The sequence below is a fragment of the Ursus americanus genome, chromosome 25, assembly GCF_024610735.1.
Source record: "Ursus americanus isolate L20-20 chromosome 25, mUrsAme1.1.p, whole genome shotgun sequence".
Classification (NCBI taxonomy): Eukaryota; Metazoa; Chordata; class Mammalia; order Carnivora; family Ursidae; genus Ursus; species Ursus americanus.
This window is the reverse complement of record NC_142151.1, coordinates 8450673-8478671: the sequence shown is the minus strand read 5'-3', so window position 1 is coordinate 8478671 and position 27999 is coordinate 8450673. Positions and strand designations below refer to the sequence as shown.

At 43.5% G+C, this 27999-nt stretch overlaps 1 protein-coding gene and 1 pseudogene across 2 annotated transcripts; one reads left to right on the top strand and one right to left on the bottom strand.

Moving 5' to 3' along the window:
- Positions 1 to 208: 208 nt before the first annotated feature.
- Positions 209 to 5305, bottom strand: CD27 (CD27 molecule). 2 transcript variants are annotated; one of them, XM_045781254.2, is made up of 6 exons: positions 4909 to 5261; positions 4630 to 4761; positions 1663 to 1845; positions 1377 to 1466; positions 1007 to 1126; positions 209 to 750 (listed from the first exon to the last, which is right to left on the bottom strand). In XM_045781254.2, exons 1-6 carry the CDS (start codon positions 5042 to 5044, stop codon positions 626 to 628), a joined length of 786 nt encoding a protein of 261 aa, XP_045637210.1. In that variant the 5' UTR covers positions 5045 to 5261; the 3' UTR covers positions 209 to 625. The 2 variants fall into 2 exon arrangements, with proteins under 2 accessions (XP_045637210.1, XP_045637211.1); XM_045781255.2 differs by lacking the exon at positions 4630 to 4761 and having other exon boundaries at positions 4909 to 5305.
- An 8639-nt stretch (positions 5306 to 13944) lies between these two features.
- On the top strand, positions 13945 to 19115 carry LOC123781593 (large ribosomal subunit protein eL21 pseudogene; annotated as a pseudogene).
- Positions 19116 to 27999: the final 8884 nt, after the last annotated feature.

Here is a 27999-nt window from a genome sequence, read left to right as displayed (position 1 = left end):
CTGAAGGGCTACTGGGGACCGTTCTTCATTTTCTGTGGGTGCCACACCCACCCACGATCCCCGCTCCCCGACTTGGGCAGAGCCCCAGCACCAGTCCGCACCGGAGAAAGCGCCTCCCTCAGATCCCTGATCTGGGAGAAGAGGCTGGGTGTGGCCGGCCCTGTGAGATCGGAATTTCAGAGAGAGAGCGCGGGGAGACCTTCCGGGTGTGGCTGGCTGTCACTTTATTTTGCTGAATTTCTAGGTCAGTGATGCAGCATGTGGTGGTTCGTAGGGGAAAGTGTGTTCTCCAGCTCGGGCCCCAGCCCTCCAGTGCAGCGCAGGGGTGAAGGTGGCTGGGCCAGGACACACTCGGGGCCCCTGCGTCCCACCCTCCGCCTCATCCCCATGCGTCCTTGTCACTGCCAGTCTCCAAAAGGCACTTTCTCAAGTCTGCACACAGGAAAGGGTCCTGATGACAGGATGGTACTGAAACCCGGGGGTGGGGGTGGGGGTGAGGGTGAGGGGTCGGCGAGTGGGGTGTGTGTGCCAGGTCTCCTTCTCCGTGGACGGCCGCTGGGGTGGGATGGAGGCAGCGATTCTGTTGTAGTGATGACCCGCCCACCGCCCTTCGGGGTGCGCAAGCTCAGGAGTAGGAAGCAGGTTCGGGTTTTCGGTAATCTTCCTGAATGGGGATGGCGCCGCCCTCTTCCTCCCTGGGGCAGCTGTAAGGACGAGGCTGGGCAGGCACCACTGGACTTTCTTCTTTGTCTGCGGGAGGAGAATCAGATGAACCTTGGCGGGCAGTGGGAGTGGGGGTGGTGAAGGGGTGAGCCAAGGAGGGTTAGCCTGGGGGAGGGCTGTCAGGGGGTTGCCAGCTAAGAGGAAAGGAAGAGAAGGTGGGAACCAGGGTTGGTAAGGATGGAGTGAGAGAAGGCTTCTGTGAGGTTCCAAGCATGGGCCTGGGGGCTAGGGTGGTAGGGTAGGGTGCAGGGACAGGACTGTAGACCTGTATTTTGTTTCTTACTTAGTCTGTATTTTCTTTGTTGATGGAAGAACAGGGCTCCGATCACGGTGAAAGCAAGGAACATTCCAGACAGGATCACCAAGATGCGGATGCAGTCTGAGCTGCACAGGGAGCTTTGGGCTGTGACGGGCAGGGGCCACGCAAGGGTTTTTGGAGAGGGCCTAGGCCTTGACTCCCCTCAGCCCAGGCTGCCTGTCACCCCTCCTCCCATCTCTCTCCCCTCTCCTCCCCCACTGCTACCACTGGACTAAGTTCTTTCCTAATCCCGAGACTGCTTCTTCCCCTTCTTACCCCTACTCCTAGCTTTTTGGCTGGCTTCCCTCTCCTGTATGCAGTCTCTCTGGCGGTAGAGAGTGGGGCAAAAACTCACGTGGCCAGTGGGTCGAGAGAGCTGGGACAGGCAGCCACCTGAAGTCCGCCAGAGTCTGCACCTGCCGGACTGTCCTGGCCTCCTGCACATCTGGAAAAAGAGTCAGGGTGAGCAGCAGCAGGGAACCTTCTAGGGCACAAGCCTGGGCTGAAGGAAGGCCCAAGACATAAGAGGCATGGGGAGATGGGAAGGCTGACCGTCTGGCCAGGCAGCTTATGTGGGGAGGGTGGTGGTTGGGGCATAACCCTTATCCCTGTGACTGGACAAAGTGTTGCCTTGAACTTACGTTTGGTATAAGGGAAGTGGGTGGGTTGTGGGTGTAGGCCCAGGGCCTGAGATGGTCGAGACAGGGTCAGCAAGGCGTTTGAAGGAGGGTCACACTCTGTACACTCCTTGTCCCTGCACTGCCAGCCCTTGGGGCAGGCACACTCTGCATTTGTGGTGAGGGTGCAGTTTCGGATGAGAAGACCTGGGGACAGAGGAGGGCGGGAGGAACACAAGAAGCTCAGGCCTCGGAGAGACCTACTAGACGCACTGCTAAATCCTGTCCTGAGCTCCCAACCCAGGCCCACCTGCAGGGACTCCTGCCCTAACTGGCAAAGGCCTGCCACTTCCTCCCTGTCACCCAGTGCCTCTGCCTTTATTACTAGTGTCATTGAAGGAAACACTTGGGTTTTTTCCTTTATTCATGGTTCAGAAATGCCAACTGTAAAAAATAGAAACAGCTTGCAGGATTTTCTCTTCTATTCACTGGCACTTCGATAACTTCTCACTGAAGTAGAATAGGTGGACAGAGAGGTACACAGGTCATAAGGGCAAAGCTTGAGAATTGCTACAAATTGGACCCATGAACAAGAGCAGCGGCGTTCCTTTCTAGTCACTGCCTCCTGCCACCCACAGATAGCCACTAGCCTGACTTCCTAACACTGCGCGTTCATTTTGCTTATTTTTGTGCTATATTTGTGTAGCCGTGCATGTGTACTCACACTTGTGTCTGACACTCTTACTCAATCCTTTGTGAAATTCATCCGTATTGTAACTCAGACTGTTCATTCTCAGGCTGTCTAGCATTTCACTGTGTGAATATACCATGATTCATGTGTCTATTCTGTTAATGGGCATTTGGGGGGTTTCCAGTTTTTAAGCAATCAGGGATAGTGCTGCTATGCTCCCTGACAAGTTTTTAAATTTACTAGAGAGTTACTTGATGACTAACATACTTTGCCTTTAAAATATAATTTTTTTTAAAGATTTTATTTATTTATGTGACAGAGAGACAGCCAGTGAGAGAGGGAACACAGCAGGGGGAGTGGGAGAGGAAGAAGCAGGCTCCCAGCGGAGGAGCCTGATGTGGGACTCGATCCCGGAACGCCAGGATCACGCCCTGAGCCGAAGGCAGACGCTTTAACGACTGCGCTACCCAGGCGCCCTTAAAATATAAATTTTATTCAAGTGTAGAGGTCAGGTGCTGAGTGCCGATAAGTTATACTAGGGGAGGAGGATGTGAGGGGCACTGGGCTGGATTGGGCTCACAGGTGGTTAGGGTTAAGAAGGGGAGGGTGATTCTGGGGAAGGCCCCAGCACCCGCATGTGGGCCAGGCTTGAGCCCAGCCTGGTGGGGCCCTGGGACAGTGCACTCATGGGGACCAGGGAGAAGAGCAGAAAGTAAGGCCAGAGGATGCCAAAGACAAGGACCAGTGCTCTAGCAATTCCTTTAGCAGATGCCTTTTGTCAGGAAAGGGAGAGGGACACAGATTCCTTCTTCCCATCCTTATGCCCCTATGGTTGCTTCTTTTGGAATTCTGACTAGTAGCCGCTACTAGAATTTGGTTTCCTTGTAGCTTGCCAGGAATTGTGAGCCAGCCAGGGCAAAAGGTTTGAAGGAGGAGAACAGTCATGGGGGAGGTAACAGTGACCAGGAAGAAGAGAAGAGATAGGCAAAGGTGAGGAAGATCACCTCAGACTCCAGAGGTGGTGGTCAGGAGGGCATCTGCCGGAAGGGAAGAAGGGCTGAAGAGAGGGCTGGGCTTGGTTACCCATGGAAGGAGTGCCATTGTTTTCAGTGACGAGGATCCAGAGACCTGGGAGTTCTCTTCACCACATATAACCTGTGCCCCAAATTCCAGGCTGATGGCAGGCACTTCTCCATCTTACCCAGGGGAATACTGAGGTCCAGAAGGGGCCGCAGTCATTCAGCCTGACCCTGATCACCTCACCCCTGGCCACTGTCCCCTGGAGCCCTGCAGCCAGTTGCTGTGTGGGTGCTTCACAGGCCTCTGGGCTGAGTCTTACAGAGAAGGATCCTGGATTGCCTGGTCGGGAGCCCAGCGAAGGGAGTGCGGCTGGCTCAGGGAAAGGGCCTTCTGGTGGGGCCTGCAGTGAGTGTTCTGACTCAAATATTCCAACCCTGCTGGGGTTGCTGCCAGAAAGAGAAAAGCATCCATTAACAGATTTTTAAGTTAAGTGGATTGAGGAATACTTGTGTATTAAGATTTTTTTTTTTTACTGATTTGCAATGGCAAAACCTTTTATTTTGTTCATTTTTAAGGACAGTATAAAAGGTCTGCTGAGACCAAGCACATTTTGTAGGTAAGCACTGTAGTAGTTCAGTTAGGTCCTCAAAAGGGTCCTGGGGGGGAATGTTTGTTCAAAGGGGCCACTTGAAAGTTTGTTTCTCTATCCAGGCTGGCACATGGTTTCTGACATTCTAGCTAAGCTGGAGGAAGAATAAAAGAATTCATATTACAGCTGCAGACATTACACTTCATTTAAAAAAGATAAAATTATAAAATAAATGAGAAAAACATGGGTCACATGCACATTCATTTTCCTCAATTGGCCTTTGTGCAAAAAAAGAAGAAGAAGAAGAAGGATGTTTGGTATTGTTATATCCTAAAAAAGATGTTCTCCAAGTTCCAAACAAATGCGCCCTTCAGCACAGCCAGTTCATCAATGGGGGGTCGCTCATCTGAAATCTGGGGACCTAGGGCCACTCCCCCCCTTTTTTCACTTACTCCTTTTTCTTGTGATCTAAGTTGTACACCTGTTCTCAGCAGTCCCCCGAATTCTGCTTACCCCTTCCCTGTAACCCCAGAGTTCTCCCCACATCAGTATGTGTCTGCTCAGGGCACCCCATTTTCCAGCATTGACTCCACTTGCAGTAGTCTCGAAGTGATAAATTCTGACCCCCTCCTCCTCGCTTCTCCACACCCAGCTCTGCCACCTTGCTCCCCCAGAGGCTTGCCCATCTCACCAGAGTTACAATGCCGACAGCTCTCACAGTGGCGCCGGGAGTGGTGCTCTGGTGAGAAAGAGGCCCCTGGGATACACGGGTCACACTGAGCAGCCTCGCCATGCCTGTCACAGTCCTTCACGAGGAAAGTTCCTGTGAGCAGAGGTCCAGGGTCAAGGCCCAAGGAAGTCCGCTCCTCTGCCCTCTTCAAGGTGGTACAGGGTTCCTCTCCTTGCTGGAGCTTAGACCCGCTCTCCGCGGTCCTTTCCCCCATGCCCCCAACGAGGCCTCCTCTCTTACCTGGCTTACACGTCTGGCAGCACAGCTCTCCCTGGACCCAGTAGTGCTTCTCTGGACAGCGTTTGGGGGCTGGGGTCGCTGAGAGCCCCACCAGGGTCCCCAGAATCCACAGCCAGCAGAAGGGTGGCCGGGCCATGGCTCTTGCCTGGGGAGCTCTTCTGCGCTCCCGTGGCTGACTGCTGGCCTCCGTGGAGCTGGCCCCTCCCGCGGGGTGCTGGTGCCCTACCCTCTGCAGCTCCTGGGCAGCTGCAGGCCCTCTTCCGTCGTCGCTGGCTTCAGGTGGCAAAGCCGACCTTTGATGGCAGCTGAAGCTCTATTGTGGCTGTTTTTTCTCACAGAGCAGTGACTTCCACCCCCTCCCCCTTTTCCGTGTGCTGGGTGCTGGGTGCTGGGTGCCAGGGAGAGTATTAAAGGGCAAGCGCTGTCAGAAGACCTGCTGCTCTTCAAAGACATCCATCCCCCCAGCACGCCGGCCTCTCCCGGTTGCCGTCTCGCTCTTGTGCTCGCTAAGAACGCAACCCACCTGCGCTGGCCTCTTTTACAGAACGTTGGATGCACAGTTACCACCTCTCCTATTCACGCGCTCTGACACAAAGATGCCCACGCTGCCCCCTGTTCACAGCTTACAAGCTAACAACAGTTTAGAGAAGGAGGGCGAACCTGAACTGAGTACAGGTCCACCAACTTTTAGCTGAAACTCTTGGGGTCAGATAAGTTTTAGAATTGAGAATTTGTCAGATTTTGGGGAGTAACTAGCACCAAAAGATGCCCCCACGGGGCTGGGGTGGCCCTCAATCAAGCACATTTCTGCAGTGAAAGAATTGAATACTGGGGCGCCTGGGTGACTCAGTCGGTTAAGCATCTGCTTGCAGCTCAGGTCATGATCTCCGGGTCCAGGGATTGAGCTCTGTGTCGGGCTCCCTGCTCAGTAGGAAGTCTGCTTCTCCCTCTCCCTCTGGCTTCCCTTCCCCACAGCTCATGCTCTCTCTTGCTTGGTCGCTTACTCACTCTCGCTCTCTCAAAAATAAGTAAATAAAATCTTTTTTTTAAAAAGAATTGAATATTTAAGCTAAGCGGGGTGAATAAGGACCATAATTAGCCTTTGCATCAACAGAGGTCTAGTTTTATGGCCAAAAGACTTTGCTACAAAATTGTTCAGAATTGCAAACAAGGGACTTAAACCTGTGTTTCCTCTGTTGGACTCTGCTAGGAGATCACATGTGATCTCATTTCATCTTCCTGCCAGCCTGTGGGATGGGTATCACTCCTGTCCCTCCAGCCTTTCCTTGTCACCTCACAGTCATCTTCATCCTCCCTTCCCAGCCGTGGCACTTGGGATTAGATTCCCTGGGTCATCTCTTCCCTGTTTCCACTGTTCTCCTGGGAAGGCTGATCTGGGAACATTGGAACTTGCTGGACTTTTCTGTCTTTGAGTCCTGGGAACACATGGCTTATTTCTCCAGTCCACTTTTCATTCAGGGGCTTTGCTGTTGTTTCCACACTGCTCATAAAATGTCACACTCCTGTGACCTCACCTGTTAGCTCTGTTCTCTATCTCACTCTGGTTTCCTTTCTCTTCATATTTTCCGTCCTCCTGCCTTTCCCCAGCCCCTTCTTCTCTTTAAGAGGGTCCTCACACGTGGGAAGCCACATATGAGTGTGATCTGAAGAGTTATTTCTACACAACATCCTTTCCACTATCCGGCAGGGTGCCTGAATTCCCACCTCAGAGTGATAACCTTGGGATCTGAGGATTATGCTGTCATGAACTGTCCTGCCCCATTCCCAGATTATGATCACTATTTTCACTGTGAATCTTTTTTTTAAAGATTTATTTATTTATTTGAGAGAGAGAGAGAGTGTGGGGGGAGAGATGAAGGGAGAGAATCCTCAAGCAGACTCCCACTGAGCGTGGAGCCCCTCATCTCACCACTCATGAGATCATGACCTGAGCCTAAACCTTAGAATCGGATGCTTAACCGACTGAGCCACCCAGGCACCCCTTCCTTGTGAATTTTAAACCCTGGGCTGGCATGGGGAGGCTTGGGTGTGTGGGGACGATGACATGACACAGGAACAGTGAGGAGTTGGGACCTTTAGGTAGAACTTGCAGAAGGGGGAACTGGAGGACCCCGAGAGGACCGACAACTTCGACTAGCCCTGAGCTGCTCACCCATGCGAGGGAGGCTTTGGTGCTCTGTACTAGGGCCCATCATCCCCTCTCCATGGGGGAAAGGGCAGGAGTGGGGTCTGTGGGCTCTCCTGGAGTATCCTGGCCAGGAGGAAAGCCAGCTTTCCGGACCTCACTTCCCTCTGGGCAAATGGAATGACCTCATTTCCTATCTTCCGTGCTGTTTGCATCGATTTCTGGTGAGTCTTGGCTCGTCCTGGACTGGCTCCCTGGGTAGTTCCTTCCTCTTGTCTACAGGCCCTGCAAGTGCAACCGGCTGCCCTCTCCCTGGGCATCTTCTAGTACCACATTCTCTCTTGGGGTGCGGCTTCTCTCCACACCTGCTGGCACAGAGATACATCTTCTCTTCTCAACAGCAACCCCCTTCACTTGCATCTCCAGAGACAGGCCCACAGAAGCACTGTTTTGATGATTTTCATTACTTTTCAGGGCCTTACTAAACCCTGGAGCAATGACCTCAGCCTGTGTGTCAGCTGGGGCCACCCTGCTCCTTCATATCTAAGTAAGACACTCCTCGTCTTCCAAGCGGGGCAGGTCCTGGACAGAGTGGGGAGGAGGCAGAGCTGTCAGTTGGCACCAGTTCCAGTGGGTCAGCTGTTGTGGTCACCTCTCGTTCCCACTCTACTAAAGTCCTGTTCCTGCCTCTGTGCTCCTGGCTGTTCCCTTACCTCTGCCCTGTCACAGGTTCCAAATTTGGCACACAGGGCTTTCTGGAATTTTCCTCCAAACCAACTGTAAACAGAAGGCTGATAGGTGTGACAACACTTTTGCTGAAGGTTTATATATCATAGGGATACAACTTAAAATTGCGTTTTGGATATTCTTGTTCTCAGTGGTCCTTCCCATCCCAGAAATTTATCAGTGGTCTGGCTATCTTACCAGGCAGTAAAGGCACTGACCATCTTGCTGACACCATTCACCCACCCTGCACAGACTACCTTTCAGAAGTGTTCCATCAGGCAGCATACCTCATCTATCTTCAGCCCCCAATCCCCAAATCAGTCTTGGCCCTTGATAAATCTATAACCAGTCAAAATACTCAGCAGAACAAAACTCTCTCCAAGATCTTTCCTTAAAAGGAAGTTCTGTTACATTATATAGATGTCAGAAATCACGTTCCTGATCCTTATCAACCGAACCCCAAGCCCTTAGTTTTTCTAGTCTTCTTTGTCCTTCCACTCCATTTCTTCATCCTCCACTCCTCCTTCCTTTCTTCCTTCCTTCCTTCCTTCCTTCCTTCCTTCCTTCCTTCCTTCCTTCCTTCCTTTCTTTCTTCTTCCTTCCTTTCTTTCTTTCTTTCTTTCTTTCTTTCTTTCTTTCTTTCTTTCTTTCTTTCTTTCTTTCTTTCTTTTCTTTCTTTCAGATTTTATTTATTCCTTTGACAGAGAGAGAAAGAGCACAAGCAAGGGGAGTGACAGGCAGAGGGAGATGGAGAAGCAGACTCCCCACTGAGTGGGGACCTGATGTGGCGCTCGATCCAAGGACCCCGGGATCGTGACCTGAGCCGAAGGAAGACACTAAACCAACTGAGCCCCTCCCACTCCTACTTTCTTTTGTGACACCTCCCCTACCCCTACAACTCCCTGCTTTAGGTCCTCCTTCCCAGGGAGTCTTTGAGAGACCAAGTGGGCTGGACAGCCGGGTGAGCTCACTTCCCAGTTCTGTAATTTGCATTCGTGGGACTCCTGTCTGGGTCTCCCAGGGGACTGAGCATTTGTGGGCATTTCTTCCAAACTCTGACCGCTTTTCAGGATCTCAACTTCAGCTCCTAGTATCACCTAGCGCTTAAGGTACTCACTGAATATTAGATAGTCTATTCTCAGCCTTATTCCGTACGGGTTCTATCCACAATTGTAAGTTTGAAATTTCAGGGGGCCCAAGGCCACATTGACCTCCTAAATTCCACTCCTCATTCGACAAGAATTTGTTGCACCTCCATTCTGTGCCAGGTACCAGCTAAGTAATGGGTCACAAAGATGAAAAAAAAAATGTGGTTTCTTCCCTCATGGAATTGACACACCAGTGCATCGGAAATTGATCAAATCATCTCAAAGACAAATGTAAAGTAATTAGTAATAGTCATTACTGCAGCACTATGGAGGGCAGGGACAGGGTGCAATACAGGTGCCTGTCCTCTTGGGTAAGGAGGGCTTCAGCCAGGAAGTTCTGCTGAGCTGTGTGGGATCTGACAACTCTCCCTCCACTTTCTTGAGAATTTTTTTTTTAAGATTTTATTTATTTATGTGACAGACAGCCAGAGAGAGAGGGAACACAGCAAGGGAGTGGGAGAGGAAGAAGCAGGCTCCCAGCGGAGGAGCCTGATGTGGGACTTGATCCCGGAATGCCGAGATCACGCCCTGAGCCGAAGGCAGATGCTTAACGACTGTGCTACCCAGGCGCCCCAAGAATTGTTTCTTCCTTTGGTTTAGGTTTCTTGACACCGCCCTATTTTTTTTCTTTGGCCACTTCTCTTCTTGAGCCATAATAATTTTTCTTATATACAGTTGATATAAATACGGATAATCTGTTCCTTGAAGGCTTGGTAGAATGTGTGTGTGCGTGTGTGTGTGTGTGTGTGTGTGTGTGTGTGTGTATTTTGAGTGTAGGTTTTTCACTGCTGATTTAATTTAGGTTTTCAGTTTCTCCTAGAGTCAGTTTGGTAGGTTATATTTTTCCGGGAGATTATCTATTTAATCTGTTTCAGATTTGTGGGTGTAAATGTTTAAATCCTCGCTAGATCTATAGTTATTTTCCCCTTTTCCCCCTGCTCATGCTCTTTCTCTCTCTCAAATAAATAAATAAATAAACAAATAAATAAATAAATAAATAAAATCTTTAAAAAGATTATCTCTTGGAAGTTAAACAGCCCCAAGCCTGGCAATTCCATGTTCTTCTTGCATTGCTTTTTAAGGTCCCTCTTTATCCAGATAAAGAAAGGATTCTTATTTGGCCCAGCATCTCAGCCTGACCCTCAGAAATCTCCAAGGGCTTCAGCACACTTGTGTTTTGGGTTTTGTTTCGTTTTTTCATAAATGATATAATATCCTTCTAGAATTTGCTTTTTGCTTTTTAAATCTAATAACATACCTTGGAGATCATTTTATGTTATACTTACAGAACTACTCATTTTGTTAAATAGACAATGGATGTACAGAGGCTTTTTAGCCATTCTCCTGTTCATGTATACTTGTTTTTTCCCCAACATTTCATTATTACAAATGGTGTTGCATAAACCTCTTGTACCTCCCTGTGGATGTGGGAGTGTGTCTTTAGAATAAATCCTGGGCATTGGGGCTGCTGAGTCATTGGGTATGCATACTGTTCACTTTAAAAGATACTGGCAAGTTGCCCTCCAAAGCGGCTCTACCAACTCACACGCCCACCAGCAATGGAACGAGGACACATATCTCCTCCCGGCCTGCCAAATTTCATATTAGCAAACCATTTTTGATGATCTATTTGGGGGAAAGTGCTGTCTCATTGTTGTTTCAGCATATGTTCTTTTGATTGCCAGTGAGGCCGAGTGTCTTCCACAATCATTGGTGGCTTGGATCTCCTCTTCTGTGACGTCTTTATCCTTGTGTCACAACCAGTGTTCTAAAGCCCACTCTTGGCTCTTCTCTACAAAATCCTCTGCTCTGTGACCCAACATGCAGGGCCTCTGCCAATCCCATGGATCCCTTCAGATGTTTGCCACCTGCCCTAGGGGCTGAGAAAAGCCTTCTTGTGGCAAGGGAGGTCATTCCTGCTTAGGAGACTGCAGACCTGCGAGGAGGTGGTATCCCTTAGCTCATCCGTGAGATGGAAGTTGGGACATGGCTGACCCTTAGACTCCGTTGCATCAGCACCAGAGGTCTCCCTAAAGACTACAGTGACCCAGAGCCCAGACGTAAGGGCTCCTTGGTGCATGTTTACTCCTTTAAAGTTGAAATAAAATTCAATATTTTTAACCATTTTATAATATACAATTCAGTGGTTTTTAGCATTTTCACAAATATCACCACTATCTAATATGAGAACATTCCCGTCTGTCCTAAAAGAAACCTCACACCCATTGGCAGTCAGTCCCACTTATTCCCTCCCCGTCTGCCCTCCCCCTTCTGCCCCCTCCCCTGTCTGCCCTCCCCCATATCCCCCCTCCCCTATCTGCCCCCCCCCCCCCGCCTATTCTCAACATTTCACATAAATGGAGTCATATAATATGTAGCCATTTGTATCTGGCTTCTTTCACTGTAGCATAATATCTTCAAGGTTTTTCCATGTTGTAGCATATATCATCAGTACTTTGTTTCTTTTTATGGATGAATAATCCATTGGTGGATACACCACATTTTGTTTATCCATTTATCAGTTGATGGACATTTGGGTTGTTTCCACTTTTTGACTGTTATGAATAATGCTGCTATCAACATTCATGTCAAGTTTTGTGTGAACATATGTTGGGTATACACCTATGAGTGGAATTTCTGGGTCATATGGTAACTCTATATTTAACTTCTTAAGGAACTGACAAACTGTTTTCCATAGCAACTGAACTAATATTTTACATTCCTATCAATGGTACATGAAGATCCTAGTTTCTCTACATCCTTACCAACACATGTTAATTTCCATTAAAAAATTATAGCCATCCTAGTTAGAATGACGGATATCTCATTATGGCTGATATGCAGTTCCCTAAGACTAATGGTGTTGAACGTCTTTTCGTGTGTCCACTGGCCATTTGTATATCTTCTTTGAGAAATATCTATTCCTTTGTCCATGTTTAAATTGGATTATTTGTCTTTTTTGCTGAGTTGTAAGAGTTCTTTTTTTTTTAAGATTTATTTTTTTATTTGAGAGAGAGGGCCTGCGTGCGTGTTGGGGGAGGGGCAGAGGGAGATATAATCTCCAGCAGACTCCCCGCTGAGCGGGAAGACTGAGGCTGGGCTGGGGCTCGATACAACAACCCTCAGATCTTCACCTGAGCAGAAACCAAGAGCAGGTCACTCAATCGCTCAGCCGATTGAGCCACCCCGTCGCCCCAAGTTGTAAGAGTTCTTCATATATTTTGGATACTAGACCCTTATTGGATATATGATTTGCAAATATTTTCTCCATTCTATGGGTTGTTTTTTCTCTTTCTTTCTTTTTTAAAGATTTTATTTATTCATTTGTCAGAGAGAGAGAGAGAAGGAGAGAGCACAAGCTGAGGGGAGTGGCAGGCAGAGGGAGAAGAAGGCTCCCCCGCTGAGCAAGAAGCCAGATGTAGGACTTGATCCTAGGACCCTGGGATCACGATCTGAGCCGAAGGCAGGCACTTAACTGACTGAGCCACCCAGGTGTCCCTTTTTTTTTTTTTTTAAAGATTTTTTAAATAGTTTTTTCACTTCCTTGATAGTATCCTTGATACATAAAAGTTTTTAATTTTGACAAAGTCCAATTTCTTTTGTCACCTTTTTTTCTTTTGGTTTTGGTGTCATATGAAATTTGTTGTCTAATCCAATGTCACACAGATTTTTATCTGTTTCTTTCTAACATTTTTATGGTTTTAGCTCTTACATTTTTTTTTTAATCTATTTTGAGTTAATTTTTGGATACGATTTGTGGTAGGGGTCCAACTTCATTCTTTTGCTGGTGGATATACATTGTGCCAGCACCATTTGTTGAAAAGACTATTCTTTTCACATTGAATGGCCTTGGCATCTTTGTTAAAATCAATTGACTACAGATATATGGGTTGATTTCTGGACTCTTGAATTTATTCCATTGACCTATATGTCTATCTTTATGTCAGTACCACATCGTTTTGACTATTATAGCTTTGTACTAAGTGTGAGTCCTCCAACTTTTTCTTCTTCTTCAAGATGATTTTGGCTATTCTGTGTCTATTGCTTTTTCATAGGAATTTTAGGATTAGCTTGCCTATTTCTGAAAAATGAGGCAGTTGGAATTTTTATTGGGATTGGGTTGGACCTGTACATTAATTTGGAGGAGTACTGTCATCTTAATAATAGCAAGTCTTCCAATCCATGAACACAGGATATCTTTCCATTTATTTAGGTCTCTTTTAATATCTTTCAACATTTTGTAGTTTTCAGTGTACAAGTCTTAACCTTTCTTTCTTAAATTTATTCCTAAATATTTTATTCTTTTTCATGCTATTGTAAATGAAATCATTTTCTTAGTTTCATTTTTGAATTGTTCATGGTTCATGTAACATGTTGACTTTTGAAAGAAGAAGTTGTTTTCTCCACAGAGTTGGAAAGGGATGCCTTGTGGTGTAGGTGTGTTGCTTTCACACCCAGTGGGCCATTGCTTGGTCTTATTTGGAACTTATCTAAGTCACAGATGGAGATTTAGATTCTGTGACGCAAAGGGAAATATATCTGACTCAACTTTCCCACACCCCCTTTGCTTCTGAAGGCTTCCTCGACTGGGAGAGGAAGGGAGTGGGTTAGTGGCAGGGGCTTCCATCTCTCTCACAGGTGCTTCTCCTGACCCTCCTCTCCTTCGTGGTTTTTAGGGGCCCCACTGCAGTTATTCTTGAAGAGCAAGGATTGTGTAACCTTCTCTTTTACCTGCAGATTGGGCCAGAATCTTCCCTCCTTTGGTGAGCATCCTGCCCATAGAGGAATGTTGAGGGTGACAGGCACAGGCAGGGTCCTGGAGGCTTGCGGCGGGGAGGCGGTCAGAGGAGTCTTCTGGGGAGGGAGTATAGGAATCAACCAGATGGTGAAAACCTGAGAAGTGGAGGGCCAGTCAAGGTAGATCTATGCTGCCTAGGCTATGTCCAAGGCCATCTCTGCTTGATCACTTGCTAGGTGGGCCAGTTGCTTAAGCTATGAGTCTGTTTCCACTGTAACATGAGGATGCTGATGCTCGCCTCGCAGGCTGGATGTGAGCAGTTAAGTGTGGTAATATGGTGGCACACCCTGCACAGGGCTTGACACAGAAGTTGTTAGTAAATGTTCCTTGGAGTATGAGTTGATCATCAAGCTCCTTTCCTTCTTGGGGTTGGGGCAGTGTGAGAGCTCAGGATCCCTGAAGTGTCACAGAGCTCATAATGGAAGGGAAAGGGTAGAGAACTCCTTCAGGAGAGGTATATGGAAGGTATATGGGACAAATCTCTCCTTTACTAGAGCTCAGAGGTAGCAATGGGAGCTTTAAGATGGGCAGTGTGGAAGGTTCGGGGGCTGAGGAGACCCCATCACATTTCATGCCAGAGAAATGGGACAAGATAGCTAGGGACAGTTGCAAGAAGTAGGTTATTGCAAGATTTATGTTTTTATATTTGAGGGCACAGAAAAAAAAGGCTATGCATATTTACTAGAATTTTAAACAAATATTAGTTTATTGAAGTAATCAACTTCAGGTGCCTCTGTTGGTTAATCATCTGCCTTCAGCTCAGGTCACGATCCCAGTGTCCTAGGACTGAACCCCGCGTTGGACTCCCTGCTCAGCGGGGAGACTGCTTCTCCCTCTCCCTCCTCCTGCCACTCCCCTGGCTTGTGCTCTCTCTCTCTGTCAAATGAATAAATAAAATCTTTTAAAAAAGCAATCAACTTCAAAATCTAATTTTTAATGGTTTTTAAGTTAAAATTACAAATTTTGTTGTTCTATTCTGAATCTAATAAGTTTGAAAATCTTACTTATTGCTTTTCTTTAATTTCAGCCTATAGATTTTGTTTGATTATTTATAATAATGTAAAACAAAGACAATGATCTTCACTTTTGGGGAGCATGTCTTTTATTGTGGTAAAGTACACATAACAGAATTTACCATCCGGACCATTAAGTATGCAGTTCAGTGGTATCAAAGACATTCACATTGTTGTGAAACTATTACCATCCATTATCCATCCTTTCTCATCTGGTAAAACTGAAACTCTGTACCCCTTAAACAAAACCTCTCCATTCCCCTCTACTTCCAACCCCTGGCAACCACCATTCTCCTTTTTGTCTTTATGCTTTTGAGCATTCTAAGTACCTCACGAGGTGGAATCATACAAAATTTGTCTTTTTGTGACTGTAAGAAGTTCAATGTGTTTATTTTTTTCTTTTATTACCTGTTCCTTTGATGTCGTATCTAAGAGATCATTGCCAAGCCAATGTTGTGAACTTTCTCCCTGTGTTTTCTTCTAAGAGTTTTATTGTTTTAGGTCTTACACTTAGGTCTGCGATCCATTTTGAGTTAATGGGTAACTATTCTTTTGCATGTGGACATCCAGTTTGTAGAAAAGACTCTTCTTTCCCCATTGAATAGTCTTGGCACCCTTGTCAAAATCATTTGACATATAAATATAAATATATATATGCACAAAGGTTTATTTCTGGGCTGTCTATTCTGTTCCATTGGTCTGTATGTTTGTCTTCATGCTGATACAACAATGTATTATTTACTCTAGCTTTGTAGGAAGTTTTGAAATCAGCAAGTGTGAGTTCTCCAATTTGTTCTTTTTCCTTTTTTTTCTTTTAAAGAATTCATGTATTTATTTGACAGAGAGCAAGAACACAAACAGGGGGAGTGGCAGTCAGAGGGAGAAGCACAGTCCCCCCTGAGCAAGGAGCCTGATGTGGGGCTCGATCTCAGGACCCTGGGATCATGACCTGAGCCAAAGGCAGGCACTTAACCAACTGAGGCACCCAGGCATCCCTGTTCTGTCCTGTTCTTTTCTTTTTTCTTCTCTTTTCTTTCTTTCTTTCTTTCTTTCTTTCTTCTTCTTCTTCTTCTTCTTCTTCTTCTTCTTCTTCTTCTTCTTCTTCTTCTTCTTCTTCTTCTTCTTCTTCTTCTTCTTCTTCTTCTTCTTCTTCTTCTTCTTCTTCTTCTTCTTCTTCTTCTTCTATTTTTTTTCCAGTTTGTTCTTTTTCAAGATTGTTTTTGCCATTTGGGGTCTCTTGAGATTCCATATATATTTTAGTATGGATTTTTTTCTACTTCTGCAAAAAAATATCATTGGGATTTTGATAGGGATTGCATTGAATCTATAGATCACTTTGGGTAGTATTGACATTTTAACAATATTATGTCTTCCAATCCATGAACAGGAATGTGTTTTCATTTATTTATGTCTTTGATTTTTTTCAGCAGTGTTTTATAGTTTTCATCCTACAATTCTTTTGCCTCCTTGGTTAAGTTAATTCCTAAGTTTTTTTTGTTTTGTTTTGTTTTTTTTTTTTTGGAAGCCACTGTATATAAAATTGGTTTTGTAACTTTGTTTTTCAGATTGTTCATTGTTTGTGTATAGAAATGCAAGTGATTTTCGTGTGTTGAATTTGTATCCTGCTACTTTAATGAATTCATTAGTTCTAACAGTTTTGTTTGTGTGTAATTTTTAGGGCTGTCTACATATAAGATCATGTCATCTGCAGACAGAGATAATTTTACTTCCTTTTTTCCCCAATTTTGATGCCTTTTATTTCTTTCTCTATTCTAAGTGTTCTAGCTAAAATTTCCAGTACCATGTTGAATAGAAGTGGCAAAATGGGCATTTTTTAGGTAATTCCTTGTCTTGGAAAAAAAGCTTTCAGTCTTTCACCATTGAGTATTGTATTTGTGTGGGATTTTCATATATGGATTTTATTATGTTGAGGTAGTTACCTTCTGCTCCTAGTTTTTTCGGTGTTTTTATCATGAAAGGGTGTTGATTTTGTCAAATGCTTCTTTTGCATCAATTGAGATGATCATGTATTTTTTTCCTTTATTCTGTTGATGTGGCATATTACATTGTTTGATTTTCATATGTTGAATAATCTTTGCTTTCCAAGAATAAATCCCACCTGGTGATGGTATATAATCCTTTTAATTTGCTGCTGAATTTTATTTGTTGAGGATTTTTTTGCATCAATGATCATAAGGGATATTTTTCCTTAGTTATTTTTTCTTATCATGTCTTTGTCAGGGTAATGTTGGCCTCATAGAATGAGCTAAGGAGTGTTTCCTCCTTTTAAATTTTTAAAACAAAATTTGAGAAGGATTGGTATTAATTATTTTTTAAATGTTTGGTAAAGTTTGTCAGTAAAGCCATTGGATCCAGGGTTTTTCTTTGTTGGGAGATTTTTTTGGGGGGAGGTAGATTTTAATTATAGATTCAATCTTCTTACCAGTTATAGGTCTATTCAGATTTTCTAGTTCTCCATGATTTAGTCTTTTCTTTTTTTAAGATTTTATTTATTTATTTGACAGAGAGAGAGACAGCCAGCAAGAGAGGGAACACAAGCAGGGGGAGTAGGGGAGGAAGAAGCAGGCTCCCAGTAGAGGAGCCTGATGTGGGGCTCGATCCCAGAATGCCGGAATCATGCCCTGAGCCAAAGGCAGACGCTTAATGACTGAGCCACCCAGGCGCCCCTCCATGATTTAGTCTGGGTAGGTCTTGTGTTTCTAAGAATTTTTTCCTTTCATTTGGATAATCCAACTTGTTGGTTACAATTGTTCATAGTGCTCTCTTATAATCCTTTTTATTTCTGTCAAATAGGTAGTAATACTCCACATTCATTTCTGATTTTAGTAATTTGAGTTTTCTCTCTTTTTCTCTTAGTCCATCTAACTAAAGGTTTGTCCATTTTTTTTTTTTTTTTGGTCTTTTGAAGAATCAAGTTTTGGTGTCGTTGATTTTCTCTATTATTTTTCTGTTTTCTATTTAGTTTATCTCTGCTTTAATCTTTGCTATTTCCTCCCTTCTGCTAGCTTTCGGTTTAGTTTGTTCTTCTTTTTCTAGTTACTTAAGTTGTAAAGTTAGGTTGTTGATTTGAGATTTTTCTTATTTTTTAAAAGATTTTATTTATCTGAGAGAGAGAGGGAGAGAACAAGCACAAGCAGGGGACGTGGCAGGCAGAGGGAGAGGGAGAAGCAGGCTCCCCACAGAGAAGGGAGCCTGACGCGGGGCTCAATCGCAGGACCCTGGAATCATGACCCAGGGGAAAGACAGATGCCTAACCAATTGAGCCACCCAGCGGTTCCTCTTATTTTCTTCTTAACGTGAATATTTACAGCTATGAATTTACCCTTTAGTACCACATTCATTGCATCCCTAGAGTTTTGGTATGAGCCTTTTGGCTGGAGCCACCATCTTCCAGTAGTTTGCCAGAACCACCAATACAAAGGGAAAGAGAGGCATGTGGGTGTGTGTTCTCTAGGCCTTTTAGAAAACATGGAGTTGTTCCTTTGGCCACATACATGTGAATCTGCAAGAAAGGTGATATTATAGACATCAAGGGAATGAGCACTGTTCAAAAAATACTGCCCCACAAATGTTACTATGGCAAAACAGAAGAATCTACAGTGTTGCCCAGCATGCTATTGGTATTGCTGTAAACAAACACATTAAGGGTATGATTCTTGCCATGAGAATTAATGTACAAGTTGAGCATATTAAGCACTCTAAGAGCCAAGATAACTTCCTGAAGCATGTGAAGGAAAATGATCAGAAAAAGAACGAAGTCAAAGAGAAAGGTACTTGGGTTTAACTGAAGTATCAGCCTGCTCCACCCAGAGAAGCACACTTTGTGAGAACCAAGGGAAAGGACCTTGAGCAGCTGGAACCTATTCTGTATGAATTCATGGCATGATAAGTGTAAAAAAAACAACAACAACCCAAACCCAAAAAACAGAAAACCTCTAGATTCTAAAAATGTTTCTCTCTAGAAGTGTGATGTTCCCTCCCCTAAATAAATAGTTAAAGCAAAAACAACAACAAAAAAGTTTTGGTATGTTGTGGTTTTATTTGCATTTGTCTCTAAGTATTTTCTTTTATAAAAAAGATTTATATTTATTTTAGAGAGAGAGAGAGAGCAAGTGGGAGGAGGGGCAGAGGGAGAGGGAGAGAAAGCCTAAGCAGACTCCCCACTGAGTGCAGAGTCCTATGGCTCCATCCCAGGACCCTGAGATCATAACTTTAGCTGAAACCAAGAGTTGACACTTAACCGACTGAGCCACCCAGAAGCCCCTCTAAGTATTTTCTAATTGCCCTTGTGATTCCTTCTTTGATCTATTGGTTGTTTAATAGCATCTTATTTAATTTCTGTAATTTTGTGAATTTTCCAGTTTTCATTTTTTTATTAATTTCTAACTTCATCCCATTGTAGTCAGAGAAGATAATTTATATGATATCTACCATTTTTCTTAAGATTTATTTATTTATTTTGAGGGAGAGAGAGAGAGTGGTGGGGAGGGGCAAAGGAAGAGAGAGAGAGAGTCCCAAGCTGACTCCACACTAAGGGTGGAGCCTGATGGGGGTCTGGATCTCATGACCTTGAGATTGCAACCTGAGCTGAAACCAGGAGTCAGTTGCTTAACCAACTGAGTCACCAAGGCATCCTAGTATGATATCCACCTTTTAAAATCAATTGAGATTTAGTTTACAGCCTAACATATGGTCTATCCTGGAAAATGTTCCATGTACACTTGAGAAGAATGTGTATGCTATTATTGTTGGGTAGGGTGTTCTTTTTTTTAATAATAATTTTTTATTATGTTATGTTAGTCACCATACAGTACATCCTTAGTTTTTGATATAGTGTTCCATGATTCATTATTTGTGTATAACACCCAGTGCACCATGCAATATGTGCCCTCCTTAATACCCATCACCAGCCTATCTATACATGTCTGTTAGTTCTAGTTGGTTTATTGTGTTGTGTAAGTCCTCTGTTTTCTTACTTTTCCTTACTTTTCTGTCTGGTTGTTCTACCCATTATTATAAGTAGGATATTGAAATCTCCAACTATCATTGTAGAACTCTCTATTTCTCCCTTCAATTCTGCCAGTTTTTTGCTTCTTATATTTTAATGGTCTGTCATTAGGTGCGTAAATGTTTTTAATTATTGTATCTTCTTGCAATATATATATATAATATATACATATTTAAGTAATATATATAATAAGTAATATATATAAGTAATATATATAATAAGTAATTTAAGTAATATATATAATAATAAGTAATATATATAATATATATATAATAAGTAATATATATAATAATAAGTAATTTAAGTAATATATATAATATATATATTTATATATATGTTTTTAATTATTGTATCTTCTTGCAATATATATATAATATATATATTTAAGTAATATATAAGTAATATATATATGTAATATATATAATAAGTAATTTAAGTAATATATATAATAAGTAATATATATAATAATAAGTAATTTAAGTAATATATATAATATATATATATTTAAGTAAGCTCCATGCCCAGCATGGAGCCCAGTGTGGGGCTTGAACTCACAATGCTGAGATTGAAACCTGAGCTGAGATCAAGTCAGATGCTCAACTGACTGAGCCACCCAGGAACTTCATCTTCTAGCAGTATTGAACTTTTTATTAATATATAGTGTCCTTTATCTTTTATAACATTTTTTGATTTAAAGTCTATTTTGTCTGATAGTAGCATAGCCATCCTAGCTTTCTTTTGGTTATGATTTGTGTGGAATATCTTTTTCCATTCTTTCACTTTCAATCTGTTTCTGTCTTTGGATATCAAGTGATTCTGTTATGGACAGCATATAGCTGGAACATGTGTTTTCAGCCATTTGGCCAATCTCTGTTTTTTGGTTGGAGACTTTAATCCATTTACTTTTAAAGTAATTACTGATAAGGAGGGTGTACTATTGTCATTGTGCTATATGTTTTCTATATGCCTTATAGCTTTTTTGTCCGTCATTTTCTGCACTTCTGCCTTCTTCCTGTCTTCTGTCTTCTTTTGCTTAGTTGATTTTTTGTAATGAAATATTTAGTAAAATAATGAAACATTGTAGTGAAATAATGGGGCTTACATTTAACATCCTAAAGTTGTAATATTCTGGTTTGAACCTATACCAGCTTAAATAACACACAAAAACTCTGCTCTTTTACAGTTCATCACCCCCTTTCAGTTGTTGATGTCCCAGAATTACATTTTATACATTGTGTGCCCCAAAACATACACTAATAATTCTTTTTTTTTTTTTTAAAGATTTTAATTATTTATTCGACAGAGATAGAGACAGCCAGCGAGAGAGGGAACACAAGCAGGGGGAGTGGGAGAGGAAGGAAGAAGCAGGCTCACAGCGGAGGAGCCTGATGTGGGGCTCGATCCCACAACGCCGGGATCACGCCCTGAACCGAAGGCAGACGCCCAACCGCTGTGCCACCCAGGCGCCCCCAAAACACACACTAATAATTCTTTTAAATGCATTAGTTTCTTATATTATGTAGAAAACAAGATTTAGAGTCACAAACCATAAGTTAGAGTTATACAAGCTTTTCCACTAATAATTTTTTTCTTTAAATGTATTAATCTCTTAAATCATATAGAAAACAAAAAGTGATGCTACAAACCACTCTCATGATTATACTAGCTTTTATAATTGGCCATGTATTTACCTTTATTGAGATCTTTATTTTCCATACAGCTTTGAGTTACTATCTAGTGTCCTTTCATTTCACCTTGCTGGACTCAGGTCTAGTGGTCATGAACCTCCTCAGCTTTTGTTTACCTAGGAATGTCTTAATTTCTCTCTCACGTTTGAAGAACAGTTTTGCTGGATATAGTAGTCTTAGCTGATTTTTTTTTCTTTTAACATTTTGAGTATATTGGCCCACTGCCTTCTGACCTCCAAAGTTTCTTTTTTTTTTTTTTAAAGATTTTATTTATTTATTCGACAGAGATAGAGACAGCCAGCGAGAGAGGGAACATAAGCAGGGGGAGTGGGAGAGGAAGAAGCAGGCTCATAGCGGAGGAGCCTGATGTGGGGCTCGATCCCGTAACGCCGGGATCACGCCCTGAGCCGAAGGCAGACGCTTAACCGCTGTGCCACCCAGGCGCCCCTGACCTCCAAAGTTTCTGATGAGATATCTGCTAGTAATCTCACTGAGCACCCCTGTATGGGATGATTCACTTCTCTCTTGCTGCTTTCAAGATTATCTTCATTTTGCTCTTTGCAAGTTTGATTGTATATGTCCTGGTATGAGTCTCTTTGAGTTTATCTTACTTGGAGTTCATTGAGCTTCTTTGATGCTGATATTTATGTCTTTCATCAAATTTGGGGAGTTTTCAGCCATTATTTCCTCAAATATTCTCTCTGCCCCTTTCTCTCTCCCCTTCAGGCTTCTGGACCCCCTTGATGCCTATGTTGATCCTCTTGATGTTTTCCCACAGGCCCCATAGGCTCTGTTTACTTTTCTTAATTTTTTTTCTATTCCTCAGACTTGATAATTTCCATTGTTTTCTCTTCAAGTTCAATGATTCTTTTTTCTGCCTGAGCAGATCTACCTTTGAATCCCTCTAGTGAAATTTTCATTTCAGTTATTGTACTTTTCAGCTCCAGCATTTCTTCTTGGTTGGTTTCTTTTCAAGTTTTCTATCTCTTTAATGACATTTCCATTTTATTCAACACCATATTTTCTTTTATTTTTTTAAGATATTATTTATTTGAGAGAGTGTGAGAGAGAGAGCACAAGCAGGGTGAGGGGCAGAGGGAGAAGCAAGCTCTCTGCTGAGCAGGGAACCTGAGGCGGGACTCAATCCCAGGACTCTGGGATCATGACCTGAGCTGAAGGCAGATGCTTAACTGACTGAGCCACCCAGGAGCCTCATATTTTCTTTTTTAAAATAAGATTTTATTTATTTGAGAGAGTGAGAGAAAGTGCACGAGCAATGGGAAGGAGAAGAGGGAGAGGGAGAAGCAGGTTTCCCACTGAGCAGGGAGCCCAATGAGGGGCTTGATCCCAGGACCCTGGGATCATGACCTGAGCCAAAGGCAGATGCTTAACCCACTGAGCCACCCAGGCACCCCTCAACAAGGCACCCCTTGACTTTCTCCACATCTTCCTTTAGTTCTTTGAGCATTTTAAGACAGCTGTTTTAAAGTCTTTGTCTAGTATATCTGCTATTAGGTCTTTTTCAGGGACAGTTTCTGTTGATCTGTTTATTTCCTTTGAATGGGATATACTTTCCTATGTCTTTATATGCCTCGTGATTTTTTTGTTGTTGTTGAATACTGGACATTTGAATCTAATAATGTGGTAACTGTGGAAATCAGATTCTCCCCCTTCCTCAAGGTCTGTTTTGTTGTTGTTGGTTTTTTGTTGTTGTTATTGTTGTTTTTTTTATTGTTACTGACTCTCTTTGCACTGAATATCAGCCTGAAGTATAAACTTAAAGTTTTCTCAGGTCTTCTCTGGGCCTTCCCCTGGGCATACATTGTCACTTTCTAGTTTTCCCCATATATGCAGTTGTTTTTGAATGTCTTATTTGTTAGTGTCTGGCTCCTGAATGGGAAAAAGTAAAAAATGAAGAGGGGGAAGAGCACTGGCTCTTTAAGTTCCTTCGAAATCATTTCATCCACAGAGGGAAGACCTAGCAACACCTGGGGGAGGTGCCCTCCTGCCTTTTCATCTGCATCTCTGTGATCAGAAGCAGCAATCAGCCATCAGCGCATAGATTGCTGATATTTAGAAGACAGTATCCTTTCTGCCCAGCCTGGCTCCCCGAAGCTGTGTGCCAGCTGCTCCAGGAACATGTGTCAGGGGATAGTGAATGGGTAGCTGCTACTGTGAAAATAGCTGAAATCAACCAAAATTCATCATAATTTACCATCCAAGTCTCTTCCCCTTGCAGGCCTCCAACAGACTCTAAAGCAATTACATCAGACCGATTGTGCCAGTGTGGCTGTGGTGTAGGAGAGGCTCCAGGTTCCTGGTGCTTCCTACTCTGTCGTCTTCCCAAAGTCCCTCCAGTAGTCTTCACTTTTTTAAAATTAACGTTCGATTAAGTGGAACAATCTAAATTCCATCAACAATTCCATTTACAACTATAGCCCACTGAATCCTTAAAAATATTTTTAACTGCAGATCTAAATTTCAAATATTTGATTTTCTTTCTGAGTACTTAGATGCATGACTGGACAAGCTTATTGACCCTAACAAGAAAAAACTCCCTAAATACTTAAATACTTGTTTGTAAGCCTGATAGATGTTTAGATATAGTGAGTCATAAGTTCCCTCAAACATAATTCTCTTATAGTCGACACCTTTTACATGCTTCAACTTAGAATCACTAATTGAAAATCAGTTACACATTATTTTATTTAAAATTTTTATTGTTATTACTTATAAATTGTATTTTCTCCTCTGATTTTTTCCATATAATTATTTTATTTATATTGAAGCATAATTGGCATAAATATTATGAGTTTCAGGTGTACAACATATAGTATTCAATCTTGTGTACGCTGTGGAATGATCACTATAATAAATCTAGTTACCGTTTGTCACCATACAAAATTAATACAGTATTATTGATTATATTTCTTATGCCCTACCTCACATCCCCATGACCTATTTTAAAGCTGGAAGTTTGTTCTTCTTGATCCCCTTCACTAATTTTGCCCTCCCCCCAAGCCTCTCCCCTCTGGGAACCACCAGTCTGTTCTCTGTAACAATGAGGCTGGGTGTGGTTTTGTTTTTTGGATTCCACATATCAATTCCACATTTTTGATAGAACCATGAGGCTAATCTTATAGTTCTACTGTGTTAAATTCTTTTAAGCATTACAAAAGCTTTAAATACCAAATTTACATAGATTTTCCCAATGATTTAAACTTCTTTGAAACTTAGCATGGGTTTCATTTACTCCATCTCTTTTGGTTTCTATCAGTGAAGAGTCTGACTGGAGAGGAAAAACCAGCATGAGTGAGATGGAATAAGGAACTGGTGAAGGAGTCTATGGATGGCTGTTGCCTCTGGGTCTGTGGTGGGCCTGAGATCAGCATAGGTCAGTGGGGTAGACATGCAGATGTGAGGTGCAGGAGAGTGAGGACCAGGTGGAATCTCTATCTGTCCTTTACCACCCCCAGCCTTGATGATCTGGGCTACCTGCCGAGGGACCTGGTGATGCATACCTGCCTGGCCCAGGAGTGAGAGTCTGAAAGAAGAGATCCGACAGGAGCTGGAGGCCCTGCAGGGCTGGCTGCTACCCATGTCCTCGAAGTGAGCCAGCATAGCAGTAACGATGTATGTGAGCTGCAGCAGTCCTAGCACCCCCAGCTGACCTTGACAGCATCAACTCGAAGCTGCTGCTTCCATTCTGCCTTTCTCCCTTTCCAATCTCACATGCACTTCTCTTGTGGCCAACCCTAACTTTGAACCATTTGAAAAATGTGGCTTCACCTTCACTAAGCTGACATAGTACAAAGCCACCATGTTAATTCCAAACCTTCTTGGAGTGTAAAGGACATCTCCTCACTTAAGGGAGCAGTTTTCCATGTATATGACCATGAACTGTGATTACCATCTCAAGAAGGCTAAAGCTGTCAGTTTGCCCGAGATTTGAGGTTAGGATGCCAGACCTGATACCCACAAACATCTAAGTGAGTCTTCTTCACTGAGTACCCTAAGTTTCCTTAAATGTTTTAAACTCCATTTATAAATTTAATACTTTGATTTTGTCTGAGTTCATCCTCTTCTAATGGGTTTAGATTTGATCCTGCCTTCTGTATCCAGATTGCACCCTCACTAGAGTACATGGCAATCTGGGATCCCCACTCAAGCTGCAACTACTCTTCGTAACTCTTCCCTTTGGCCTAAGCGAATGTTGATTCTTTCCTTATTCTTGTCTGAGTGGGTCACAACTGTAGAGATGTTTCAATGACATCCTATCTGCATTTCCTACAGGGCTGTGCTCACAACATGGAAATATACTAAGGATTCCAAGCACTGATTTAGGACCCTGCGAAGTCCCAGGAGTGATCCCAGGGCACTATGTATACCCAGGATCAGGATCTTCATAATTCATATTACACGTCTATAGTAGACCCCAGGGAGGAATGTGGGATTCAGGGTCACCTCTAGGAAAAGGACTGAAGCCAGCAAAAACCACACACAGACTTTTTAGAAAGAGCAACAAGGCCCCCTGCGGGACACTGGGTGTAGGTAAAAGGGCTTTGTGGGCCAACTGTATAACCAGGAGCTCAAGCTTTGGCTTAGTGCCTGGGGAACTCTGCTCTTCAGTCCTATGCTGGAATTTGAGCCTAGGCAGGATGCTTGTTGTCCCTTCTGTCTGAGCTTTGGGTGCCACCTTGTGGTGGAGTAGTGATTCTGGTCTTCAGAGAGTCCCTTGCCTTCATGAGAACCCAATCTTCTAGCTCCAAGGCCATTACTATTAAAACAGGGGCAGAAGTGCCCGTCATCTGACCTCTTCCCAAAGCTTTTCTGTGTCTGCGGAGCAGGCTGGGTTTCAGCGAGTCCTAGGGATTTGGGGAAGCCCCCAAGTGAAGTCAACTGATATGAGGGGAGGGACGTAGTCCCAAAGACTGCAGTCTGTAGCTGTTGAGGATTCTGTCTTTAATGTAACTCCAAAGAACATGCCAGAGCATTTTCTGATCTTAAAAGCCCCTGTACTTTCCAGCCTATTTTAGGCCAGGCTGTAGACCAGTGGCTCGCTCTTAGCTCTTTGGGGGTCAAGGGGCTCCTCCGAGGCTCTGAAGAAAGATGTGGATTTTCCTTTAGAAAATTGTGAGTAGAATTCCAGCAAGTTAGTGAATTCTTTGGGGATACAATGATGCCTATAGTTTGTAAAAGCCCCTACTCTAGATTCCTGCTTCGGTTAGTGTTTCGGAGGCTTGATACCCTCAAATAGATTTGCTGTCTTTCTGAGGAGACTGGCAATGTCCACATAAAGACAAGACATCTGGAGACAGAAAGGACACGGTAAAACTTCTCGTGAGAGAAGTAACATCATTAGCCTCAAGATGTATAAGCAGCTGCCTTGTGTTGAGAAACAGACGTTCCTTTTGTGAAAGTGTCTGAGAAAGACGAAGAACAAAAATAGGTGACTCACATAACGAGGAGGAAAGCCAGCTATTCTCTGGAAGGGTTTCCTAAAGCAAGCCTTAAACTCTATTTCAGACGGTCTGAAATGTCTCTGAAAAGTCTCTGAAAGGCTTCCAGAAGCAAGGCAAAATATTTAAGAGATTCAAAAACTCACCCTGGCCTGCTTCTAGAATAAAACTGAAACATATTGATCCATGATCCTTTACGACACATCTTTAAAGGGATTTCCTTTTGGTTCGGGGCTATTCATTTGCTCAACAGATATTTACTTACTCGCATGGGAAAAGAGAAACTCAAGAGTGGCAGCAACTTCAGGCATCTATTTCTCTGATTGCTTTATTCTCAGACAAGTAACATGAGGACCAGAGAGGTAAAACATCCCTCATTCATTCATTCATCATCCAAGCTTAGCAGTCATTTCCTCTGTGTCAGGAACTGGGTTTTGTATGAGAAACAAGAGGAAAGACACTGAGAATCTGATGGGATAGAGAGGTATATAGGCAAACAGCCATAATTCATTAAAGTTAATTATTTTAATGGAGGCTACTTAAAACACAGAGGAAGCTTAGCAAACAAACCAATGAAATCTGCTGTAGTAAGATGACTACGGAGGAAGTAGCACTTGAGCTTGCAACTTGGTAGGTGAATGGAGGTTTGCTAGGCGGCCTAGCTGTGTTTGTTCCAGGCTTCGGAAATGGTATTCAGATTGGTCAATGAAATATGGCTCCAGGCCAAGGGATGAGTGGGGCGTGAAATCCAGCCTGCACTCCGCTGGCAGGAAGAAGTCCCTTTTCCTAGTTGCGCAAAGGCACTGTGTGGGTCTCCGGCCCTGAGATGTGGGCAGAGGAAATGATATATAGAAGAGCAAGGTATGTTCTGAGGACTATCAGCCCTGAGGAGCATCGGCTCAGAGTTGCTCGTGTAAAAGTACAGAGTGAGAGGTGATGAGTCCTGACAGCTGATTGAGGCCAGGGAATGAAGGGCTTTGTCTGTCACCATAGCTAGTAGGGTCATGTTGGGAGCGGTCATGTTCTGCAGCACCGAACTGCCTCCGAGTAGGCGCTGTGCTCTGTGCCCGGGAGCATACAGTGA